Source organism: Pezoporus occidentalis, unplaced genomic scaffold, assembly GCF_034315485.1.
Source record: "Pezoporus occidentalis ecotype Australia unplaced genomic scaffold, CSIRO_AGI_Poc_V1 ctg81, whole genome shotgun sequence".
NCBI lineage: Eukaryota > Metazoa > Chordata > Aves > Psittaciformes > Psittacidae > Pezoporus > Pezoporus occidentalis.
Window position 1 is genome coordinate 8,965,407 of NW_026916170.1, and position 26,932 is coordinate 8,992,338.

Genomic DNA, 26,932 nt, shown 5'->3' on the forward strand with positions numbered 1-26,932 from the left:
CAGTTTGTACTGAATTGTTATGCTGAGAAATAATGCAGTCATAAATAGGAGCAAAATGAGTAGCAAATGTGCACTTTTTGTGTGCTTTTCTTACACTCAAATTAATTGAGTGGCCACTATCATGCGAGTCCATTAATTTCCATCAAAAAAAAAAATTAAAACTTTTTACTAATAACAACAATGTAATAATAAGCCTCCTGTATTTCTTGCACTTACATAACTTGTAAAATTGGCTTGCATCTGCAAGGTGAAAGCTCCAGTGCAGTTTGGGGAGCTTAGGGAAAACTTACGCAAGCTAGAAGCAGCACCAAACATAACTTTAGATTTAGGCAGGTTTGTTGCTTGAATGTATATGGAATAAACCTGATGAGCCACAGTGTGAACTATTTAGGAAGAGGAGCATAGTTCTGTCTGGGAACTTTCCAAATTCAGCATGTTGCCACCATTAAATTAACATTGTTCCTGTGCTATGTGGCAGCATCTTTGCCATGGAAGTTCCTGATCCCCTGAATAGGTCCAAGGTCTTTTTCCATAAAGAAGCCTAATGGAGAGGAAGCCTGCTCCAGATGAAAAGGCTGTTTTTTCTGTATGCTGATTTATTCTGATTGGTATATTAAAAAGCCTTGGCCAGTGAAGTCAACAACAGTAATCTGGGCAGGAACTGCACAGTAACTATATTCAGAACCACTAGTTAAACTCTGTTGTATATTGACACAGCTGTAGCCTATGAATGTGTCCCAGGACCATCCAAGCTCCAATATCTTCCTGGAGCTGAATTTACCTCCTCCTCCTCCTTCTCCCATCTTCCACAGATACACACAACAAAACCAACCCAGAAACTGTGAATAAGATGTTTATGAGAGTAAAGGCAAGGAAAAATGCATTATTTTTTCTGTGTCAGCCTCTGAACATGTTTCCAGTGAGACCCTGTGTGCTCTGTCTTTCCAAAGGGGAGAGGATGCCTGCTATATGATGGTGGGCTCCTTGCTGTCCTGTCTCTGCTTAAGCTCAGAAAATGAAAATTTGTGAAAATTTGTCTTTCACACAACCCTGACAGACACTTGATCCTACTTACAATCCAACTCTTTAACTAAGGAGTATTTAACTAAAATTATTTAAATGTGTAACAGTTAAGGGAAGTTTATAAGATTCTGTGAGTATTCTAACACAAACAAGCTTCTGTTAGATATTTTCTTGTAACGGCTGGTTTTGGAAAGGTCATAGAATTTGAAACCTCAGTCTGAAAGAGCATCCCCTCATTGCAGGATCTTTTCTACAGACCTTGCTGTGGCTCATTTATTGTGCTTAGAATGGGCATGATATCGTGCTGTTGGACAGCAGTATGAATATCTAAGATGGAAAGAAAATCGCAAGACCCAGAAGACAATAATCTTATAGAAATTCATAGGAGCATATGGCAGGTTTTTTTATTGTAGTAACTTGGCATCCAGTATTCCCAGAGTTCCTCTAGGGAATATTCACACTACTTTTTTTTTTTTTAAGATTGCAACCAATATAACCATTCTGGAATGCTGATCTCCATGGGCTTACTGTTTAGACTGTCTGTACCCCTCTCATGGAGAGGCAGAGGGAGAGCAGCTGCTCTAAGGAGCTATTTAATGAATCTCAGTTTAGGCTTCTGTTCCATGCCACATCCTAGACTTGCCTCACTCCTTTCCCCATCATCTGTCAAGGCAGCCAAGGACTTTTTTTTTATTGAGGAGCTACGTCTGTGAACTTGAAATGGCATACCTTGTGTTAGGTGATAGGAACACTCCTTTTCTGTGTGTTTTGGCATCTCTCTGCAATGTAACAGTTGGGAATAGGAGAAAAAAAAATCATACATTAATTCATTGTAAAGAGAAGTTCCTCTGAAACTGCTAAGGATCCCATAAATTTAGTAGGTTTAGAAGAGATAAATAGGAAGAATATATGGTGAGTACAAACCTAAAGATACATGAAAAATTCAAGTTTCATCACCAAAGAATGGTTTATACTTCAGATCTCTTTACTATGCATGTGGAGAACTGAGTGTTCTGTAATTTTCTAAAAGTAATTTCTCAATAATTGTCAGTGCAGTAACAAGATATATGAAAATCAGGAGTAGTCAGCATGGATTCAGCTTAACTAGCCTGACTGCCTTCTACAATGGTTCAACTGGCTGGATAGATGAGGGGAGAGCAGTGGATGTTGCCTATCTGGACTTCAGCAAGGCTTTTGACACCATCTCCCATGACATCCTCATAGGCAAGTTCAGGAACTGGGGGCTGGACAAGTGCATGGTGAGGTGGATTGAGAGCTGAGGAATGGCAGGTCTCAAGGGTTGTGATCAGTGGCACAGATTCTAATTGGTGACCTGTAACTAGCCGTGTCCCCTAAGGGCCACTGCTGGGTCCAGTATTGACTTGCTCATCAGTGACTTGGGCGAGGGGACAGAGGGACTTCTCAGTAAGTTTGCTGATGATACAAAGCTGTGAGGAGTGGCTGCCCCCAGAGCTGTGCTGTCGTTCAGGGGGATCTGGACAGGCTGCAGGGGTGGGCAGAGAGGAACCTTTCGAAATTCAACAAAGGCAAGGGCAGGGTCCTGCACCCAGGGAGGAGTGACCCACAGCAGGCTGGGGGGTGAGCTGCTGGAGAGCAACCTGGGGGTCCTGGTGGACAAGAACTTGTCCATGAGCCAGCAGCAATGTGCCCTTGTGGCCAAGAAGGCCAGTGGTATCCTTAGGAAGAGCAGTGCCAGCAGGTCAAGGGAGGTAATACTCCCTCTCTACTCAGCCATGGTAAGGCCCCACCTTGAGTACTGTGTCCAGTCCTGGGCTTCTCAGCACAAGAGAGACGTGGAGCTCCTGCAGCAAGTCCAGTGAAGGGCTACCAGAATGACTAAGGGTCTGGAGCATCTCTCATACGAGGAAAGGCTGAGGGAGCTGGGCCTGTTCAGCCTGGAGCAGAGAAGACTCGGGGGATCTGATCAATGTGGATAAGTATCTGAAGGGAGGGTGTCAAAAGGACAGGGTCAGACCCTTCTCGGTGCCAGGCAATGCGACAAGAGGCAACAGGCATGAACTAAAACACAGGAAGTTCCACCTGGACATGGGGAAGAACTTCTTTATTGTGAGGGTGACCGAGCATTCATATGGATCATGGAATAGGCTGCCCAGGGAGGTTGTGGGGTCTCCTTCCCTGGAGAGCAGTCTGGACCCAATCCTAAGCCAGCTGCTCTAGGTGATCCTGCTTGAGCAGGACTAAATGACCTCCAGTGGTTCCTTCCAGCCTCAGCCGTTCTGTGATTCTATGAAAATACAAATAGCATGCCAGCATTGTATCTAAAAACACACACACAAAAGAAATCTATGCTTTCATTTTTATTATGGAATTTTATATAATTTTTTCTTTTTAAAATGTCAGGTCAGAGCAATTTTCATGTATTCAAAAAGCCATAAAAGCTGAATTTTGCAATAAAGTTTACTTTTTCACTTCTTCCTAATTCAGATAAAATAAAAATCACTCTTAACACCCTTTTATATATTCCTCGACTTCCTTTTTTCAGTAATGATCCTGCATCATGAAATACAGCTAAAGCAGAAGGGGTGGTGTGTGTGTGTGTGTCTATGCTTGAAGGTAATATCTCTGAACAAAGGTCATGTTGGTAACATAAGTTTTGTTATATTTTGTTATGTTTTCCATTTGCTTCTGATCTGTTTATTCACTTTGAAACCGTATAATTTAATAAAATAAGCCATTGATATACATACCTAAATTTCTAACTGTAAATAATTTAAAAAGGAGAAAATAAAAATTACCAGTGTAATGGTCTTTAACAGGATTAAGATTTCACTGTCACTGGATTTTACTTTTTTTTTTACTTTTATCAGGTATTTTTTTACTTTCTTTTACATAAAATAGTTGTAGTTTGGCATTTGGACTGACAATGTTAATTTGGCAAGGAGTTTATATCCAGCTTCATATTATTTTTCTGTAGCATTGTTGTAGGCATTTTTTTCTTTAAGAAGTATGCTTTGCAATCTTGAAAGAGTGGTTAGTGCAGCATTTGTGTGCAGTTGTGTTTCAGTCATTTGAGGAGACTGGTTCGCTTTCATCTTTTGAATTTGAGAGCAGTTAAGCTGGTTCTTAATTGGCTTTGGAGGTACCCACAGTTACAGGACCAGAAAAATGTCCTGATCCCTGAATTTCCTGACAAAACACACCTTTGGAAACCTGAACTGAGAAAGCAGTTTTAGTTGCTGAAAGGGGACTTCACAGAGAACACTGAACCTCTCAAAAATCACCTGCTTAGTGACATATGAGATAATGATAGCAAAAAAAATCACAGCTTCTTTGCCTTTGAGAAGAGAGTGTTCAGGGAGTGAGGGATGAGGAGATAACACAGAACCTGTTTAACAGTCCCATCCTTTTTAGAAACTTTTTTTTTCTATCTTGCTGTGAAGAGGCTGCCAAGGATAACAGGTTTAAGAATTATCCCATAGTGAAGTGGTTATTTATTGTAATCTTCATACCAGTAATAGTAAATCATGGTTGGCAGCAGTAGAATGTGAGAAACTCAGTCCAAAGTCAATTAGCAAATTTTATTAGTATAGAATAAACTTCAGAGTTAATGGGAGTTACCCATCATTGTTAAGAGCTTGATTTTGATCTGTGCTGAACATCTGCATGGTCAACAGAAATTAGAGGGGTTTTGAGGCACTTAATGTCTTTGTGAAAGGTGTGTGCAGGGAGCAGGGTTGGAGTTTACCACATTCTCTGTGCATGCCTGAGCAGAGCTCAGATGCAGGGCATTTAACCCTGAGAGCACAAGGGAGCAGCTCAGGCAGTCCTTTTTTCTCTCTGTTTGTTCTTCCCTGGTCTGATGCTGAGCCTGTTAGGGTCATCACAGAGAACTGATTTTGTATGGTTCTGTTGACTGAGGCCTTTCCCCCTCTTCCTTCATCTCCTCTGCCTTGTAGGTTCAGCAATGTGATTTAGCATGTACTTTAAAAATGCAGCGGTTTAAGCTGTAGGTTGATATGTGAGTAGTTAGCAGTGGTATACTTATTGTGACTTTTTTTTCTTTCCTAGTGTAAAACTCTCTCTGGCGTCTGTGATCACATTATCTCACTCTCTTCTGATCCGCTGGTTTCCCAGTCTGCCCACCTTGAAGTGATCCAGCTTACAAACATCAAGCCAAGTGAAGGGCTGGTAAGAAGTACGCAGTTAATTAAAGCCATCATCCAGGATGAGAAAGTGATATTTAATTTTTTTTTAATAAGTTTCATATATGGAAGAGAATAGGAGATTTTAACCTTTTCTATTTTGAAGTCTGAAAATGATTTGAAAATAGTTTCTCATGCTAGTTCTGTTTCTCATGCAGCTGGGCTAACAGGGAAGTATTTTGTAAGGTTGACCAATATATGTAAAGAGTTTAGAGAACAGGGAGAAATGAGCAAGAAGTTCTTGCCATTTATACCAGCTTCTGAAAAATTGTTCAGATTGTTCTAGGATGTTGAAGTTTGAAGGGATTTAAATTACTAAGATGAACTCAACCAAGAAGTTTGCGTGGGCTTATACACAAAAGCTGTCAAATTCTGGAATATGCTTCAGAGTATCTCTGGGATATAATGCTGTTTTATAAGTTATTCAAGTGCTCTACAGCGCTGCTGAGAAGTAGCTTATTGAATTTATTGCAAGAACTCTGCATGCTTAATCAGGTGCTTGTAAAGGCTCAGTGCAGTGCAGCCATCCTGGGTTTGATGTTCAAGAGCTGACCACTGATCTTTTGTTTACTTAAGTATCCAACACCCACTGCATGGAAAAAATCAAACACTGGTGACAATTACAGCAGTATGACTTTACATCACTAATAATATCTCTTCCCACAATCCTTGGAGGTAGTAAAAGGTGATCAGAATACAGTTAATAATTTTTTGCCTAATTAAACAACTTTTTCAAGTTCTATCCAAGTTTATTCTCATTGTATTTTCTTGAATAAGGATTGCTGCTGTACTTTTTGCAGCAGGTTTTTGAAGTTGTTTGGATGGTATTGTTTTGAAGAGCATTTTGGATTGTACATAGATTGTTGTTAGGTTTTGGCATTTGGTTTGGATTTTTTTACAAATTTGGTATGCCAGGGTATTTAGAGCAATTATGCACTAGATTAATTATCCATTCTTTTTGGAAAATCACAGTTAAAATAAGAGAAACCCCCAAACATATAGGTGAGTAAATATTGCCCCATCCTTTGCTTTAGTCTGCTTTTTGTTTTTGTTTTCCCATCCCCCACTGGCCTTCTTTTGATCTCTGAATCCATTTCAAACTAGTCCTCCAGGATTTCAGCTTTTCATGGATTCTCTCCTCCCTCTTTCCTATTATTTTAACTCTTTTTCACCAGCTCACTGCAGTAAAATTTTTGAAATCCTGTCTTTTACTGTAATGAAGAGATCTGCTTCTCCCTTCTCTTGATCACCTTTCTTGGAGTTTTGTCCATTTTTATCTGAACATTTATTTCTTTTCCTTTCTGTCTCATGACTGGTTTTTATTTGGTTTTGCTTTTTCCCCCCCCCTCTTTCAAGTCTTTGTGTAGGGTGGTGTTAAGCCCCAGTGACTGAAAAATGTCGAGTGGTATTTTTGTAAGTAAGAATGTGCATCATGGGTCTGTTCCTGCTGGGTAGCTGATGAGATAAAGAATCTCCTCCCACTCTGTGCCTCTGTTTTGCACCCCCTGTCTGTCTTGTCTGTTTAAACTGGAAGCTTTTGAAACAGGGCTTTTTCTTTTAATATCTGTTTATGAACCAACTGAACAGGAACTTGGTGCTGACTAAGGATTACCATGTCATTGTCATAAAAATAATTATATGTATTCTTAAAGAATGGAAAATACCAACTGTGCAGTATACAAGCCTTAGAAGGATATGTGCTATTTTGGTGCAGTCATTTTTTTTCCCCTTCATCCTTACCTATATGCCACTATTCTTTTGCCTCTTTATTGTGCTGCCTTCTCTAGATTGTGAGCTCTCCAGAGCAGGCACCTAGGACAATATATTTGCGCCAGAAGCATGAATGTCATACCTTTCAGTTTGTTACAGTGCCAATGTTATCATCTTTGTCGGGTTGCTCTTTGTGCTTTAAAGAAAAGCCTTGCTTTTCGGTTGTTTGGCTTCTGTTTGTTTGGGCTTTGAACTAATGTTTTTCAATTAAGATGCAGTGGGTGCATATCAGTACCATCCTGTTGAGTGCTAAGTCTGTAAATTTAAGAATTGCTGGTGGAGCTCGGAGTTGCGAATATCCTCTGCACTTGAGGAGCACTTGGATGAATGTGAAGCTCTATAACTTCTGGACCTTCTTCAGGATTTGTGCAATGAAGGAGGTGGAAAAATGGATTATTGTCAACTTTCTTCTGGATTTTTGACCCACGTGACAGTTCTGTGCTGGCTCTACCAACCACTAAATAAAATCTTCTATAAACATGGAAAGATTTCAAGTGCAAAGACAAGGACAAGGATGGCTGCTAACTGGGAAGATTTTTTTGTCACCTAACATAAACAGAGTATCTAACTTGTCAAAAATTTAATATCTGAGAAACTAAAATAGATCAGGGAGAGGAAAAGGAACGGAGAAGAGAAGGAAATAAAAAGTTTGGAAAACAATGCTATTTCTCTAAAGTCATATGGTAAATATATGATGGAATTAAGAAAATGGTTGGCATTTTTGCAACTTGAAACAGCCTTGAGCACTATCAGAATGTTTTGATCAGCACAAATAGTTCCTTCACTATGTTTGATCTTTTCTTGTGGAAACGTAAGTATCAATCAGAGATAAATGTAAGTTGTCAGACTAATACCTTAATGCAGAAGTAACAGGTAAATGTGTCACAGTATTTTAAATGTCTTACGTATATTAAAACTAGCTAACACTTACTAGAAAACCAGACCAAATAACCTGGCAAGCAGAAAATGTTGTTAGGGTGTGATGTAGGGAAACTTGTTACTGGGTAAAGTAATGTTATGAGTGGGTTTTGGTATTGCTTTTTTATTTTTGCCTTTTTTTGTTTTCTTTTTTTTTATCTCTATCTCCGGTCTGTTGCCGAGGTGTGGTTATGTGACTGGCTGCACACATGTGTTCTTCAGTGAGTGTTGCTGTGGAAGAGCTAGGGCCAGCAGTGGCTATGAAGTAAGGGTGAAAAGGGGGTTTTCAGGGTAGAAAATTATTTTTAAAGGCCTAAAATGGATGAATGTGGTCAGCTTTGCAGTAACCAGCATGCTCCATGATCCTTTTTATTGGTTTTATTTTGAAGACCTGGAAGTTGTTCCATCTCTATCAGTAAGCAGAATTTAATTTTATGTGTTTTTACATTACTGATATTCTAGAAAGAGACAAGACTCTGTAACTTAAGTAGTATATTTTGCCATGAAACAGACTTAAAAACATTAGGGCTTGGCTGAAAACAGTGAATGTATTAGCAAAGAAGCACAATACTGTACACCTTTTCCTTTTGATAGACAAAAGCAGGTAACCAAGTTTTCCTTGGAAGTTTTTCTTCAACAGTCTGTTTCTATTTTATCTTTAGTTTTAACATAGAATAGAATATTAGAGAACTGTGGCAAGGGTTAGTCTTGAGTTTCAATCTTTTTTGTTCGTATTATCATTTTAATCCTAGTCATTTTAGGTACTGTGATATGGTTTCAAGTTGCAGCTATTCACCTGGCTTGCAAGATTCAGAAATGCAAAGGTGAATTAGAAAGGACATTAAAACGATTGTTCTAGGTTCCTGTTTGCCTGCGCAATCAAACACAAAATGAGCCTGTCATGTAAAAAATATCATGCAATAGACTACAAGCTGTAGATACAGCAGGGTGTGGCAGCTGATTAAAGGTGTACTGCTGACTCCCTATCTCAAAAGTATTTTCCAGGAATCGGGTGTAATAGTGTTCCTAATATTTCTCCTGAGTTATTTAGTTTGAAAAGCTGGAGGGGCTTGGAAAAATTTATAAAGAGATTCTGAGAAGTGTTTGGGCTCAAGGAGGCTCATGAAACTTTGGGGGAACTCCATTAAGATGGTTTCACAGGGGAAGTAAAAGTTCAGTTATGTGTGCGTGATAAATGGTATCTTCTTTTCCATCCAGCATTGCATAAAATATGTTAAAAGTATATCAGGAAAAAGTCAAAAGGTCTCTCTCTTTACTAATACTTAACTGAATAATAGTTCACACCAAGATAAAATTTAATGATTGCTTTGAAATTAGACTTCTACGCAAAACTGATCAGGAAAATCTCTGATTGAATTAAGCAAGAGTTATCCTATCTTTAATCTAGGCATACATTTGATCTTGATTACGAGGGTGGTTACCTTACGGTTGTTTTTTAATTATCTTTCCTTTTATTTCATCTAACTTGTTCTTGTAAATTCATAGGGACCATGGCGTTATCTTTGTGTATCTGCCAATTTGTTTCAGTACAAGTGAACAGCACACACACTAATCTCCCCTGTATTCTTGGTCACAAAAGTACTGTTGATACTGTGCAGCCACAAGAAGACAGAGGGGAAAGCTTCTAAATGTCTGTGGTATTCTTATGTCCACTCCAGATGAAACATTATAAGCCAGGAGCATTCTCTTCTCTGTACCGTTTCCCATATATTGTTCACTTAAAAAGTGGAGGAACATGGGTGGAAAGGTAGCTCATCTTCCTGTTGCAAAATGTTGCCTCTCCCCATTTAAAAGCTGCTTTGTAAGCAGGATTATGTTGGCTCTTGCAAAATTAATATGTCATGGTACTAGTGTAACGTATGAATTTTATACATGTGAAATAAATATAATTGGGGTGGTGGTGGTGGTGGGAGTTCTGCTGCTTCACTCTTCCCACTCTTTCCTAATGTGTACATAATCCTGATCTTAGCCTTCAAAGAAAATTCTGCAAAAGTTCTTTCCTTCCTATTGCTATTTCAAAGTCTTTTAAATTTGTAGAAAAGACTACATTGGATGTAAATTGTAGAAAAGACTGGATTGGATGGAGCTTGTACTCCACCATGATGGCACACTTGGGTGACCTTAGTATCCTTCAGAGTAATGCTTTGCACAAAACTAAACACTGTGTAACCATCAAGCATGAGACTGTCCTCGGCTTTCACCCTGATATTTTAAGTTGAAAGCAGTAACACACTGTCAATAAAAGCAAAGATGTGATTTCTTCAGAAATTGCTCTGTGTGGGGACCTGGCTCATAGTTCTGTCACCATGAATTCTCTGTGATTTCACCTCTTGCCATGTCACAGGTTGTATGGTCAGGTCACTTGGGTGACCTGAGAGGGATTTAGGCCCTGGTGTTTGGTGGTTTGAGGGTAGGTATGTGTATCAAATTATGGATACCAACACATCTCAGCTTCTTGTGTGGCTCATTACCCTGTCTGTAAAATGTATGTTAGTGTTTCCCTACCTCACAGGGGTGTTGTGAGGATAAATGTGTAAGAAATTGCCATTCTATATTTGATATAACTAGGTTAAGTGGGAAACTGTGTATGTGTAGCCAATCAATGGAAAAATTGCTGAAGATTCATAGAGGAGCTGGGAGTTGAAGGATGATGCCAAGGGCTTCTATCTGTGTTATAGCAAGCAAATTCTTGCTTTGTCCTGTACTAGCTGTGGCAGCCTAACATGACAATTGTATTTGATGCCGTTACTGCTGTGTATTTTGCAGAGCAAAATAGGAGTTTAGTTTTGAGACTCCTCTCCTGAGAAACTCATAAAATCCCTTTTTCTTACTAGGGATATCATCTTCTTTTAAGTGGGGGGTGCTTTCTTCTTCCTACTACCAAAATGTCTGTGAGTTTTGGTCCCAAGTTAGATTAGTCCAACCTGATACATCTTCTTTGCCTCTTTCCCACACTTAATCACCAATGAGTGCACTCTGTTCAAGTGGGGACAGACTATTTTGGGCACTCTGGTTAAAAGAAGAAAAAGTAGGTTGTGGAGAGAATGTATACTCAAGCCCTCAATGTTTACCTGCTTTCTGTAAATTGGTTGTGGGAAAGGAGATTCCTCAGAAGTTGTTGAACTCTCAGGATATGCCAATTATTTCTCGTTTTTCCTTCTCTTGGTGTCTTAGTGGATGCTTTAAAATGCTTGAATTATGACATGATGAAAAAAAACGATTTGAGGCACTGTCTCAGACTACCCATGCAGGAGCTTCTGTCTGTTCGTAGGCTAACCCTCCATTTATGTATTTTTGGAAAGAAGTGAAATAGCTAAAAAAGTTGATGTGTAAGTTTTTGTCACTGAGTTTTACAGCTGAACTGTTCACTGGGATGAGTGAGGCTATCAAAGTCTTAGAGACATTTTGCAGGCTCTTTTCAGAGCATTGGTTTATCAGTTTGAAAGTTATGTTTGCCTACCAGAGACTAGATCTTTTAAAGCCTTTTCTACCTTCTAAAGCAAAATGGATCACCCTAAGGCTATTAGTTATTCTGTTTTGTTTTGGTTTTGTTTGTTGTTTTTTGTTGTTTTTTTTTTTTTGTAATCAGGCGTTGTTATATTTGTAGTTGAAGTTATATTTGTAGTATTGGAAAAACTGGGGAGTATTTATGGAGATGACTGTGATCAAAGATTTAGTTTGTTATTGCTAATTAGGGCCAGACTAATCTGGGCTGTTGTTCTTGAAGTGTGTCAAAAAACACTTTCCTATCCAGAGAGAAGTTCCTCGTGGCATAGATTAAAAGTCCACAAATCTTTTTTTTTTTTTCTTTTATTTTTTAAAGTCTTTTCTTTTAGAGATGTGCAAGTTATGTTTGGATGGTGTTGGTTTGTGAAACACTTTAAAAATTCTTTCCCATAATGTCTTTTTCTTAGGGTATGTACATTAAATCAACATATGATGGTCTCCATGTAATTACTGGAACAACAGAAAATGTAAGTATTGTTAATACTGTATGTTCAGGCCTGGAAGCCTTTTTGACCTTACCTGTGGTTTATGCTTTCCCTTTGCTATAGACTACATTTTGCTTGCGAAAGTGTGCTAGTTGGCTGTTGAGGACCAATAGCATGTTGGACAGCAGAAACGCTTGTGCTTGTTTACCTCAGAATTGAAAGAGTTGTTTCCAGTTGACGACCAAGAGAATCAGTTTTGATTTGTTCTTGCAAGACATCTAAAATTCTGCAGTTGATCAAGATAGGACGTAACTGTCTTGGAGCTGCCTTGCTCTGTGAATAAAAGATAAATGTCTTTATTATGTGTAGGCTGATATGCTGGAGTTTGCTGCAGTTTTATACAAACAGCTTTTATATTTTTCCATCTATCAAGCTTTATTTTGCGATAAATAAATGCATGGAAATGGGGACATCCCTCCACATTGAAAAATAACCATACATTTCTGCATGAACTTCTGAATAATGCCTATAGAAAGGAACACTTATTACTGGTGTACTAGTCCTCACTGAAGGTATTAAATAGCAAAAAAACCCATAATAGAGTACTTTTCAAATTATTTTGAAATACAACCTCTTTTCCTTGTACACCGTATTTAGAGATCTGGCTATATGCTAGGAAGTGAGCAGACTGATCATTTTATGGGGAAAATGTTCTAGCCATAATCTTCAATGAGCATGGAACAAGAACTAAACAACACTGAACTGTTCCATAATGATTTAGGCAATTCCTTTCAAAGATTTTGATGGCATTTTCTGAAAATGAAGCTGTCAGAAATGTTTGTTTTATTCTGCTACTGTGTTGTACTGTGGAAAGTGCAAACTGCCTACACGGTATTTACAGCTGCTACCTCTCATCTGCAGTGAGGTTCTGTTAACATCCCAAATAAAATAGGAATATTATTTTCATCCCTTCATAGGAGCTGCCATCTGATAGCCTTTCTTCTTTCTGTTTTCTTCTGCTGTGGGCAGGACATCCATGGGTTATATATAATAGATAATGTCTATTGTAGAACTTGAGTGAATGCCACCTGTCTCAGAATAAGGAAAACATAAGGAATTTCAACCTTGAAATGAAAAATCTAGGGAGCTAGATTTACAGCTACAATCAGTGAAATCAGTAAAACTAAACAAAACCAAAAGAACCATACTTGAGCATAATCTAGAAAATAGAAGAAGGAAAGAGGATGGTTTTTACAGTTGGATTTCTCTTAGATTAAAACAAGAACCATCTCTCTCCATGACTTACTAATATTGGATTTAATTTCCCAATGGCAAAAATAAAAATAAAATCTTAATGCATTCCCTCAAAACTCTTTATCTTTTGTGATTCATGAATATAATTTAAAGCCACGTCAGGAAGCTTCATTCGTGATGACTTTTCTGCTGTTGTTACTGACTGTTTAACACTCTGGAGGTGCTCACAGCAGATTGGGAAACTGCAGTCTGCTATCTAGGGAAAAAACTCCTGTATGCTAAAGCATGTGTGAAAATGAGCAACACTTTAGAGAAAGTAAGGTGTCTATGGCTTTTAAGCACACAGCTGCTAGATGCTTCTTTTAAGAACCAAAAAAAAAAAGGGTATGATTCTGATAGATGGGAGAATAAACGTGTAAGCAGCATGGCCAGAGCAAGGTCATGATGGTACAGATGTAATCTGACCTGTTGATGTTGACATTGTTACTATTTGTGATACAACTTAACTTGTAGGAAACAGTAAGAATTCAAACTCTCTTTCCTTTGCACAAAATTTTATGGCCTTTTTCTTTCCAGTTCTGTTCCCCCAAGTGAGACATTGGCAGACTTTTTGTCTGAGACTTTCCTGAAAGATCACAAAGAAGCACTTGTCTTTTTGGTAAACACAGTAGCATAGCAGTGCTAGCAACATTAATGTAACAGAGTATAACCGAGAAGTCTTTGAAACCATAGTTCTGCTTTTTCTGTTTGCCATTTTAGGTGGTTTTGTCCACCTACAAAGCCCATTAATTTCAATCTTGCTGTTCAGCATTAGGAGTCACCTCTACCAACACATCAGCACTGCAGTTCAAAGCGGCTTTGAAACTTGAATTGTGAGAGAGCAGGCTTCCTGACAGGCCACTGCCCCATAGGAGCTTGTCTCTGGCGGTCCTGTAGCATTAGAGCAAGCTGAGCTTTCTGGTTCATGTCTTCTCTCTTTTGTTTAGAAGTAAGAAATCCAACGGGTATATTGGTCCAGCAAAAGATTACAGCTTTCTTCTTAAGGAGCCCTTTTAGACCACATTGGAGAGGTTCTTTTAAATCACAAAGCAAATGTATTCTTCAAATAAGGTCATTTTGTAATTTGGTTTTCCAATAGAAAAGAGTACTTTCCAAAGTAATAGCATGTAGTGCATCTCCAGCAGGAGTGTGACCTTGAAGGGGTGCTTCCAGCATCCCCACTTACTGTGCACTGTTTGAGTTTGCAGGGTGCCCTTAGATCTCAGGGAAGAGGACCTTTCAGAAAAATAGAACCAATTTCTCCATTCTGAGCATGTAGCAAATGTACTTCATGGGATCTAAACTAGTCTTTCAGACTTTGTGGGTATACAGGGGGAATAGGACAAAGACAACATTTAGCCTACAGAACAAAACTAAATCTATTCTGAAGAATAAATCCTAAGCAGATTCTGAATAGCTTGTATGTATGATCCTCCGTAACAGGTACTTCCATTTGTTGTTCAGCTCCCTGTTGAACTGAATTACAAGCTAAAGACACATCTGTGGAAAAAAACCTTATGGACTCTCTTCTGTTTTCCTGTTCCTTTATGGCAAGGTCTCTGTGTATTACTTGGGAGGAAAAAGGATAAGAAACAAGAGTTGTAACCTTTTCATAAGACCATACCTTGAGACTCCTTTATAAATTATTTTTACCTCACCTTGCAGCGTGTTCAAGGCACAATTGCAATGAGGTGTTTTTTTTTAAATAGACTTTTCCAATTTGAAGATTCTCAGACCATATTTTACTGGCTTGTCATAGAATCATAGAGTCATAGAACCGTAGAATTGTTAGGGTTGGAAAGGACCTTAAGATCATGTAGTTCCAACCCCCCTGCCGTGGGGGTAAATCACACTGCTACACAAAATGCCAGTTTTGTCAAGATGAAGCTGCAAGTGCTGAAGTTAATACAAGAGAAAGCTTATACTGTAGAGTTCAAGGGTAATTACACAAGATTCACTTGCGCTTACATTTTGAAAGTCTTAGGTGTAACTACATCTGAGCTAAAACAGCAGTATTACAAAAGAGGATTATAAAGATTGTTAGAGGTATGAATGAGTAAGTACAAGTAGTGAAATGGCAGACAAAATACAGATTGTTACAACATAATCACCAGTGTTAAAATTTTTCTCCAAGTCACTCAGGCAGCACCTTTAATGCTGGGGTAGTGCCAAAAAGTCAAGGCTGCTGTTCTTTATGCAAGTAAAATTATGCTTTCACCAGCCCAGCTTGATTTAGGATGTTCAGAGCAATGTCTCCCAGGACTGAGTTGTCAGTGATAACCTCGGCCTCCTCTCCCCTTTAAACACTGTCCTTGACTTAGACCATGTATTACACAATTGTACTAGAAAGTCATGGTGAAGCTATGGGACATATTTTGAATTAGGATACAGTATGTAGGCTACTACAAAGAGTATTCATTTCAAGCCTAGAGCATATTCTCTAGACAACCTGTTATGTCATCTGAAAATGAATTTAATTTCATTTATTTCTGTAAAATCCATAGGAGCTTTTCAGAAACCTACTTCTGAGCAACTTGGGTAGTTTTCTTTCAAATTGCCAGTCTCACCTTCTACCTTTAAGATTAAGCGCCTTCATAGACTGGCAGTCACAGTACTGAGAGAAAAATCAAAGCATTGACACTCTGTGAAAAGCTGAAGGAACTTATTTTCCTCTAAACATAGGAGTATTTGCCTCAGAAAACAGTTGGTCTACTGTAAATGTAGAAGGCAGAAGAAGGGAGAGTTTTGTGGGAATGTCAGTTTATGGAGGAGCATTGGGGTTTTTTATTGTGGGTTTTTATGTTTGCATTGTGTTGTCATTGAGCTGCGTTTTTTGAGACAAAAGCCAAAAATGAAAATACTTTGCTTTTTGAAAGTGTGATCTTTGTAGGATTTTTGTGCTGCTTGCATTTCTTCCACCCTAATGATCCATAGCTAAGTTACCATGTAACTTACATGATCTTCCTAGTTGGTACCTAACCTAATCCTCTCTTTGAAGAACATTCATTTACTGAAGCTCCCTGCAACATATTGAAACATTGAAAAATAAAAAGGCAATGTTTTGAAATTCGTTTGTGAAGAATGGCCAATTAGTCTTGATAGGCTCAATATTCAGCCCAAGCTTGGCTTTCAAGGCTTTAAGAGATGTTAGGCAGATTAAAGCACTCTTTTGGCAGAATGAAATTTGAAAGAAATCCTTAGGACTCGGTTATCCTTTCATAAAAAAATACTCATACCTTTCTTTATATTTGATTGTATTGTATACAATAGTACAGATTATTTTTCTCCAATAACAATGAATTGATTTATTAAATATTTATTTAACTCTTTATTTCACAGTAAAATGTCATTATCAATCTAACCTGATTTGCATAGCTTAGAAAACATACTGCTGAAAGAGAGATGATGACCAGTAAGAGCTGTATTCTTGATCATCTCTTTTATTTTAAATTCAGTCACCTGCAGATCGGTGCAAGAAAATCCATGCTGGGGATGAAGTGATTCAAGTTAACCACCAAACTGTGGTATGTATAAATATGTTCTGTGTCAATTGGAGATAGAGGTGTCATGGCACATCAGCATGCGTAGAGAAGAAATATGTAGAAAAATGTGTTTTTATTATTAATTCTAATATTAAAATTTTCCTTTTCTCTTCTGAAACCACATAGTTCTGAAGTTCAGCCTTGATCCTCTGAGTATCACTGAAGCTAAGAAGTTAGACTAAATAGCTGTGGCTTGGGAGATACGTTAGGGTGTTTTCTGCTTACCCAGTTGGGTTTAGTGTAGTAGAAGGTGTGGGTTGAAGGAATGCAGGGAGTTGCAAACCTACTGGAATGTGTAGAACATGATTTTTGAGAACAAAAGCATGTAAAATTCCCGTAGTATGTCTAGGGTGGTTAGAGTAATTTAAACACGGATTTTTAAACTTGGAAACTTCAGATGAAACAAATCTTTCACATGTGATAGGCAAGAACACTAATGCCATGCAAACTACTCTTGAACAGATGCATGTTAGTTCCTGCTGATTCAGGGTTGATGAACTCTTAAAATCACCTTTTCTAAGGTAAGGCTTGGGAACGGAAAAAAGCAGACTGTCAGTATAAAAAAGAACTATTATTTTTCCAAAGTATAAGGTTTCTTAAGAGTAGCAAAAGTCAATATATGATACAAATTACATGTGTCCTTGCAAATCACTTTAGCAGTTAATTAATTTGACAAAAAAGTATCCTAGATTGCCATTATTAATACAGCAGTCATTGGTTAAAAACATGTTTGCCATTCACCGTAGGGTTCCACTTCTAGCTTTAGGCTATTGTACATCACGTCAGGTCCTCTGCACGAATTAGTGTAATATTTCAGTATACCCTCCAGCTAATTTTGATATAAAATGTACTGTACATGTGTGGAACTTAACTGATGAGAAGCAATCTTTTGAGCTATGCACTGTAATCTAATAAATCTAAGCAGATCAGGGTGAATTTCAATACTGTTTGACCTTAGAAAGTATTGTATCCCATGATTACTTGCATGTGTAGTTGACTAATTTGTTGATTTTTCAGCACTAAGAAAGCTTATGATAAAGGGAAAAACATTTTCGATCATTATTTTTTTGGCTACCAAAATGTTTACATATATGAAGAAACACATCAACAAGCATTCAGTTTTTCTAACAAATCCTGATGTTACTATCAGGAAATTTGTCCTGTCAACTTGAAAATTTCCGATCAACTAGGTATTTTTTCTAGGGTTTTTGGAACATCTACTCTGCATTTATGTGGTGGAAAGATTAGGTTCTTAATACTATCACTAATCATAAAATCATTTTGACAAGCTTTAAGATGGGCTTTCTTACCGAGTTGGATGGAATTTTGAATGTAGGTTTTGGCTTTCGTATCAGTGAAGCTAGGTATTTTGAGATGTACAGAAGAAAGAGTTGCTTGTAATTCTAGGAAAAAGGACTATAGGGAGCTAAGACAAACTTAATTTAAGTTGGTGTAGAAGATACATATAGTAATAGACTAAATCACACATTTGCATATGCTCTTGCTTTGTTGCATCAACAATATAATAATTGACATCACTAATATCTTATGCAAGTAACTTCCTTGTATTTTCATGTTGCTTTTCCACAGTGAAAGTCAGCAATCATTCTCTTAGAAATGTGATAACACCTCCCACATTACTTTTACAAAGGTGCACTTCGTTCACTTTCCAATTTATAGAGCAAAGATGTTTGACCTTTTCTATGGATATTGCAAGGGTTTTAGGAATATTTTTAATGTAGATGTATTTTTTTAACAGACATATTTTTAAAATAGATAAAAGTCTAAGTCAGTCCTTTTGTACTCTGGCCCCTGTCATGAGAAATTTACTGTCCAGTTCTAGTAATCTCTTTTTCTGGGCAGAAGAGGTATGATTCCTTACAGTGATTCTTACTTTGGAGATAAATAATTCTGAAGATATTATATTTTGTCTTTATTGACTTTTTTCATACTTCATACACGGTATCTGATTTTCAAGTTGCTCCTTGTAACTTGTCAGAGGTTGTCACTTGTATTGACTATAGAAACAACTATGATGAAATTTTTTAAAGATCTAAAGCTGTAGGAAATTATTGTTCACATGTTGCTGTTACTTAGGTGATATCTTGTAATTGGAAAATCAAAATCTAAAAAAATCTAACTAAATTTAAATTTTAACAGTTAAAACTTTTTTACTGTGTTTTCTTCAATTATTCCAGTGTATTCTATTTGTCAAAGCGAATTTAATACCTGGCTTTCAGTACTTTGTATTTCAAAGAATGAAGATATGGGGAGGAGAAGTTCCATTCCACACAAATATGTTAAAAATCCAACTTGTTAGGTAACACGGTTTAAAAGAATTACTTTTTAATAATTGAGATACAGATGGGATTTTTTGGTTGTGGGGTTTTTTGGGGTTGTTTTTTTTGGGTTGTTTTTTTTTTTTTTTCCAGAAAGCTCAGTTTCAAGCAAACAGCATGACAAAGCAAGAGAATAGTTAAGTGACTTATAGTGATTTTTATTATACATATCCTAATAGTGTGTGTCAAAAAATTTTAAATTCTCTATTGACATCCTCTGCTTACTTGTAGTGGTGCTTAATCCTCGCAGTATTTTTTCGGCAGTGAAATCAAAGGATTTCAAGTGGTTACTCTGATCTTTTGCTACATTGATCAAAACCATGTGTAACAGTATGTATTCCACTTGTTGCTGGCAGGATGTCTGGAATGTAAATACCTTCTGAATCTTTAAATTTAAAAGAAATAAGTTTAAGCCTAAAGTCAGTGAAAAGTTAGTGTTCAGAAAATTGTCCATTAAATTATGGTTTATTGAGGTTAGATAGCTTTATCAATCTTCTGCATCACATTTGCCTTACAGAATACATTCTCATAGAATACAGAATAGCTCTGTATCTAAGAGGCATGACTCCCCCACTGAAATTCAAAGGATTTAGGCACTGTCTTCTCTTAAAGTTCCCTGTAAATTCCATCCTTAATCTCCTTTAAAAGCTTGTCTGTTTAAAATATTTCCAACGTAAACAAAAAACCAAGTCATCCAGTTGATTCAGAATCTGCACTGTGCTGCAGTACTCATGTTTCTGCCTATATATAAGTCAAGAGTGTGTTTTGCCTCAAGATAGTCCTCCTTTTAACCAACTAAAAGGGCAGGAAACAGTATTAGTGTTTACATGAACTATTACTGTTCACAGTACACTTTCTGGTTGTGTCAGTGATAAAGCAGTAGAAGAAATGCTCCAAGCAGAAAAGAGGAAGATATAGACTAAGGGTGGTGTTAGATTCTTGAATAACAGGCCAATCTGTAATGTCCTGTGCATAATTTCTTTATTTTGGAGGCATTTTTGGCACATTGCATTTACTTCTAAAACAAGTATGATAGGACTTACAGATTTAATACAAGGATGCTATGACATCCGGTAGACATGTGGATTCCCCAAATTTGTGTTTGTTGCTAAAACTCATTGAAACTCATCGTATAGATGATGGAAAAAAATGTGTTTGATTTGGCAAAATAGGTGAATATGGTCAGTTATCAATCCATTTCATGGAGAAGCTGGTATGTTCAATGGTTTTAAGACCTGGAAGTTACCATCGAAATTGGATTTTTTTTTTGAATCACGTAGTGTGTAGATAACACCTAGGTTTTATATGATGTCTCTTGATGTGAAAACTCCTGTAGGCTTTTGTGGGCCAAGTCAAGTCCGCAGCAGTGAGTTACTGCAATTCTTTTTGTATTTACAATGCAAAAACTTTGAGGATATTTTGCTAAAATTCCTGTGAAACATGATAGATGCATTTACAATATCATACCTTGCTTTTCTGTAAGGGTAAACACTTAAGAAGGCTATGATACCTTTCTAGATCCTTACACTAACTTAATCTTTGCTTAGAAAAGTAAGGAACAGGTTTTTAAGATTCACTGTACAATTAGTGAGAAGAGTTCAACTTCCACAGAACCTCTCAGCATTTGTGGGGAACTGGCAAATTACAGCTGATAGGAAATGCTGAAGTTGGGGTGCATATGAATCTCAATTATGTGCATCCAAAAGGGAGTTTGCAGATGTCTTCTTATTTTAGGAAAACCAGAACAAAATACCTAGAAGTAGAAAAATGGCGTTGCAAATATTTCTGTTTATTTAGTTTTTCTGCACTGTTTAGAAGGATCTCTTTCAGATCCTAGCTAGGGTTTTTTGAATATAGATTTCATTGAAGGCCCTATTAACTTGGCTTTGAAGGAAACAGTATTTTTAAAGAGACTCGGTAGGTAAGTGGGCTGGAAGAGTATAATGGGGGGGACAGCATTGTCTGCCCAAGATTTTCACATCAGGTGTTTATACAACAAAACTTCCACTAACAACATCTTTCATTTAAAATTACATGTTTATTCACTTATGATGCTTGACTTGTACAACAGAGCAGTGAAGTAAGATCATAAAAATTCAAAAGAAATATGCCTCATGGTCAGCTTCCTTCTGTTGCTGTTACGCATGTGCTTTTATGGAAGAGGAGATAGAGTAAGAGCTCCCAAGTAATAATTTTAATCCTTTCCAAATCCTTGAGTTTCCTCTGTTTATAACAGTTTGATAAATGCTAACATTAATATTTAATTTTAAAGGTAGGTGGGATTTACATCTAAAAGCTTTTTAGGTGTATTCAGAAATGTAATGGAAGTTTTCTGCAGGGCTCTATCTTGAACCCTCTGTAGTTTTTCAGGATATGAGGACCATACTTTGACTTTGGGAAATGTAGTCCGTCCTCCAAATGTCCTCTCAAAATTTCAGTTTAATTCCTTATTCTTTCTTTGCAGTCTTCGTAACTGCTTTGTAATACTGATAAAAGAACTAAATTGGCAAGATCCTCTCAAAAGGAAAAAACGTTGTGAATTTGCAATTGCATTTAACATGAAATTTGGTTGAGATTATATGGTTTTGCTTATGATTTGTTTTCTACATGGATGTACAAATACACACAGAAATAAATTATTTTATATCCCATATGTCAGGGAACTGTAATATTGCAGAAATGAAATGTGTGAGGGAAGATGATCTTTTGTTTCCCCATGATGACAAATACTGTATGCTCTTGTTCATGGAATCTGTTTTCCATGGATCCCTGGGGCTTGCTCAGAGTTGATGTGTGAAACACACCGCTTTGATGAGCACAGGCTCGTTTTTATATAACTATTGTGCTGTGTCAGTGTGGGCATCCACTTATACTTCTAGCTCTGGCACGACACATCAGCTAACAAACAAGTCATTGTTGCATCTTGTGTTAGAGTAGCGTAAGCTTGGCCAGCCCACGCTGCTTCATGTTTCTGCCAAACTTTAAATAATTTCCCTTTGTTCATTCCTCATGAAATTTTCACACTTAACTACACACCTGTGTCACCAGCCAGTGGAATTAGTTCAGTTGCAGCAGAAGGCCATGCTGTGCTGCCTTTCATCAGCTACTTGCCTCCTGGATGATAACAGAGCTTAACTATGTGAGTGCTTCTACCTTAATTTAAAATCAACCTGCTTGTCTTAGCTGAAAGCTTAAACCTGGTTGACTGTGCCCCAAAATAGAAAGGGAACACTGACAGCATCACTGATAAGTTATATATGGTTGTGGAAACTGCTCCTTACTACCTCAGGCTTCATGAGTGACAGGTCTGGTCCTGTGACTTGGACACTAACCACTTCCAGTGTGCTCTTTGATCTGTGCTCCAGAGGACCTGACCTCCACTCTGCTGCAGCTATGGTATGCTACAGTACTTGAAGAATATATGCTGGTGTTGTGGTTTAACCCCAGCTGGCAGCTAAGCACCAGCTAGCTGCTTGCTCATTCTCCCCTACTCCCTGGTGTGATGAGAAGAGAATTGGAGGGGTAAAAGTGAGAACACTTTTGGGTTGAGATTAAGGCAGTCTAATAAGTAAAGCAAAAGCCACACACCAAGAAAAGCAAACCAATGAATTCAGTCATCATTCCCTATCATCAGGCAGGTGTTCAGCCATCCCTAGGAAGGCAGGGCTCCGTCACACGTTAACAGTTACTTGGGAAGAGAAACACTATCAGTCTGAATGTCCCTCCTCTCCTTTTTCTTTCAGTTTTATATGCTGAGCATGACAACATATGGTGTGGGATATCCATGGATCATTTAGAGTCAGCTATCCTGTCCTTGTCCCCTCCAAACTCCTTGTGCACCCCCAGCCTGCTTGCTGGTGGGGTGGTTTGAGAAACAGAAAATACCTTGGTTTTGTGTAAGCACTATTCTGCAATAATGAGAACATCCCTGAGTTACCAATGCTATTTCCAGCAGAAATCCAAAACACAGCCCCATACCAGCTACTGTGAGGAAAATGAACCGTACCCCAGGCCAAACCAGCATAGCTGGGCATGTTAAGCCTCATCTGTGGAATTAGCACGCTATTGATGGAGCTATGTAACAGTCAAGCACTGAGAGGTTCAGATTGCTATAGTAGTCCTTTCAGGAAGTAATAGAAGAAATTGGTGCAACAGGAGATGCCCATCCTGTCATATAGCTGTGATGTGGGTTCAGTGGCTGGACACTGTATTTCTAAAAGTACTCCCTGCCAACTGACTGTGACCTTGGTCACCTGTTGCCATTTGCTATGTCCCGTAAGTCACTCAAAAGCATAGAATTTTTTTTTTTCCTGTCCTGGCTGTACCGCAGAATGAACAACTATTGCTGGACCCTGGTGCTTTACTCATGTGATGAGATGAACATGTGCAATTCAGCAGGCTGTCATGTTCTTTCATGAGTTTTCTTTAGGGGGAAAAATGTTCTTTTGTAATTGATGACATAGACTGCTCTGTACACCACTGACTACGGTTTGGGAATACACACCTAGGCTGACTTTGAAGGCACCGATACCACTTTTAGAAGCAGTGTAATTGTAGGAAGATTTTCACTGCAGTACCTTTAGACTTTTTGTGTGGATGTCATTGGTGGGCCTTCATAGTTTCAGCGCTGGTTATCACTAAGTTACTGAGTCTGTAGCCAAATCAAGTATTTTTACGCAAGCTGTACTCATGACCATACTCTTGGAGGTGTATCTGCTAGAAACTGCTGTAGCATTCTGTGGAGTGTTCTGGTGATCTAATTGTTAAATTTATCTTTTTGCACAGAACATACTGGGAGATGGTGCATTTTCATTTATGTATTTTGTACAGTTGCTTTATGTTTTGCATTTTTTCCTTATATGGTGATGTTTCCATAGGAAGAAAAAAAAAAAAGTCCTTCAAGTGGTGCTGTAAATGGTATTAATATTTCCAACGGAAATACTGAAAGATAATATGCAGCCAAAAACCTTTTGCATATAATCCTGATAAAAATTATTTTCATGCCCTTATAGTAGTGGCTGTTGACTACCATTTGCATTTGCAGGCAATTTAAATTACGATGTTAACAGTGTGTTCTTGATAGTGGATTTTGCAGTTACAATAATTCTTTCAAAATTTCTTAGTCTCTCATAGGCGAGATGCATGGTTTGAACATATGTTTGATGCCCAGGTAGAAGATAGTAAGTAGAATTGAATTTGTTTTATTGTTAACAATGTTGATGCCTATAGAACAGAATACATATTACAGTAGTCTTGTCAAATAGGAGCAGGTTAAAAGGCTTACTATTATTTATGTTCAGGTACTTATTTGTATTTGGAAAGGAAGGCAGGTATTATTCTGCTGCTAATAATCTTCATTTTAACTGAGATTGCTGAAAATTTTAGTACACTGTAGAGAAGGAGATAAAGGTAAGGAGAGATGTCCTCAAAGTTATGCAGATTAATTCACTGATACTACAGTTGTGCACAGCATGGACCACATACAAGTTAGAATTCAATAGTTTTGAATACCTCTGTGCTTCGTGCAGGTAGCAGCTATATAAGTTAAACAGCTGATCTTCAGGTTCCAGCCTGATACCGTGTTACATATTTCAGTATCTTATTCTGATGAAGTTAGGAGTTAATTGTGAGGAAGTGTAAGGCAGTGATAGTATTGTAAAAGTAGATAGAAACAGTAAGAAAAGCAAGTAATTGCTGTGTCATGAGGGAAGAAAAATTAAAGCAGGGAAATTCTGTGCCTGATTTGCATAGATGTAGTCTGACTATGTAAATTTTTATTAAAAAAAAACACCTCAGTTCTGGCTTAGAACACCTTAGTGGCTTGAATGTTTATGGCTGATTATTTTAACAGCAGTAAAATGGAACAAAAAAGAAAAGAACTCTTATGTCTAAATAAATTACTGCTTTATTATGATAATTTCTTTTAAATCTCTATCCATGTCTTTCTTTAGCTAAGTGATGCTACGTAATTCAGCTCTATTAAAGGCTTTTTGGTTTGAGTTTGGTTTTACCCCTCTCTCTCCACTCCTACCCCGTTTTCCTCAGTCATTAGTGACTTTTAAGGATTTTTTTACAATTTCTTTGTAAAGACATGTTAATTTATTTTCAATATATGAACTCAGTCTCAGGAAACATCTGCTTCAAGGGTAGCAGCACTTTAGCTGCAGGGCTACTGGGGATCTCAGTTTATTTATACATTGAAATGTGGGGATCAAAAACTTGGAATTACTGAGTCACTGGACTTCTAAATTATTAAGTTGTGATAATGTAAATTTAATCTGCAACAAAGTTATGTAGATATATATGTATGTTTATATATATTTATTATTTTAATTCAAGGACAACCACTTTGGAAATTTAAATATGAGCGTATGAGATGCACACACACATTTGCCTCAAATTCCCATTGTGAGATGAAGCACATGGCAGCACAAATAAATTCCTGTAAGGCAAAAGTGGCTGTGGTGGGTTAATACTGCAGAGTCACTACTGAGAAACATGTTCCTCATGCTGTGTGAAATATGGACAACTTGTCTATTCACTTCCCCTGAGGAATGAAGAGGCTGCTTATATCCATACTGCAGCTTGATCTGCGAGGAACTGGGGTGTGATCCAGTCTGTCTAAATCCTGCCTGGGTCTCCTTAGATATTTTATCAGCAGTTAAGTTTCTTTAGCACTCACCTGTGGCCACCCAGGGATGCTGAAATCTCAGGCAGTGGAGGTCTGTCCCTCACCAGGAGCCCTGCTGAAATGTACACAGCTTCCTGGGCTCTCCATATATTCCCTGGAAACTCCTGAAAATGAGGCCAAGTGAGGACTCTAGCAGCAGCACCTTTATTCATAATAGTTTAATGTCTGTGACCTTGCTAAAGAAGGGATAGGGCCTGATCATCACAACTTGGCTTTCAGACCTTGTTCTTTGCAGTATGTGTGTAGTTTGTATTGTGTTTATATTACACAAAAAAAAAACAGTGACTGTGAATTGGGATCAGAACCCTCATTTCTCTGCTCCCAGTGTAGGGACATGATGGTTTCTTACCTGTTGTATGACTGGGCTTCATACTTACCCGTCAGCACAGTGCTTTGCCTTCAGGGAAGGCCATTAACCTGAAATTATGCACATCTTGGTGGCTGAGACCCCCCTCCAGGTTTAGAAAGACTGATTTTAGTCCATCTGAGGCTAAATAATACTGAGATCCACATTTTGCAGGTGGGCGGAAGGCTGGATAAAATCCCTCCAAATTTCTGGTAGCTGTCTCCTCAGGTTATCTGTACTCTTGGTTGAAGGGAGAGTTGCCTTGCAGTCACGCTGGAGGCAGCCAGTCACTGCAGGGAAGAGCAAGTACGCAAGTACTTCCTTCAAATTTCAGAGATACGTCAAAACTGGGTGAACTGAGATCAACTCCATTTTTTAGAGCCATGCATGGAAATAGGGAAATGAGACCTTTTTTCCTCAAAAACTGTGCCTATTCACTGACCTTACATCTGCAAAAATAGGATATAATCAGACCCATAAAGTTGGACTCTTTGCTGTTCCCAATGGATATACTCTTTTATTTGTTCTAGGCTGTTGCTAGCACTGACTCAAAAGCAAAACAGTGAGGTAGCTCTGAACTAAAGTTTGATTGCATCAGTGAAAAATGAAAGGTAAGCATTGTTATTAAACAATGTCCAAGCTTCAATGCAGAACTGATTCTGTGTCCCTGAATAATTCAAGTTCCGGTTCTCCATGAATGAAACAGATGCTTGTCTCCATTACCAAGGTGTTCTGTAGTCATGTTAATAACATTTGTCAGGTTTGTTGAATTATGGTAGAATTTAGCTGTACAAATACCTAAAAGGAGCAAGGTAATAAAATCAGTCAAAAGTCATGCTTTGGATCAGATATGTTTTTTGACAGGGAAATGTT

General features: G+C 37.9%; 1 protein-coding gene across 8 annotated transcripts in view; it reads left to right on the forward strand.

The window, feature by feature from the left end:
- CNKSR2 (connector enhancer of kinase suppressor of Ras 2) overlaps positions 1-26,932 on the forward strand; it is a 213,431-nt gene that overhangs the window by 81,422 nt on the left and 105,077 nt on the right. For 6 of the 8 annotated variants that reach the window (XR_009961790.1, XM_062603648.1, XM_062603646.1 and 3 more), the window contains exons 6-8: positions 5,074-5,193; positions 11,831-11,890; positions 16,597-16,665. Coding sequence is in view for 7 of the 8 variants with exons in the window: in XM_062603648.1 (XP_062459632.1) it covers positions 5,074-5,193; positions 11,831-11,890; positions 16,597-16,665 (249 nt within the window). In the remaining variant the exon portion in view is untranslated. The remainder of the gene's footprint in view (positions 1-5,073; positions 5,194-11,830; positions 11,891-16,596; positions 16,666-26,932) is intronic. The other 2 variants (XM_062603645.1, XM_062603649.1) reach the window with 2 other exon arrangements.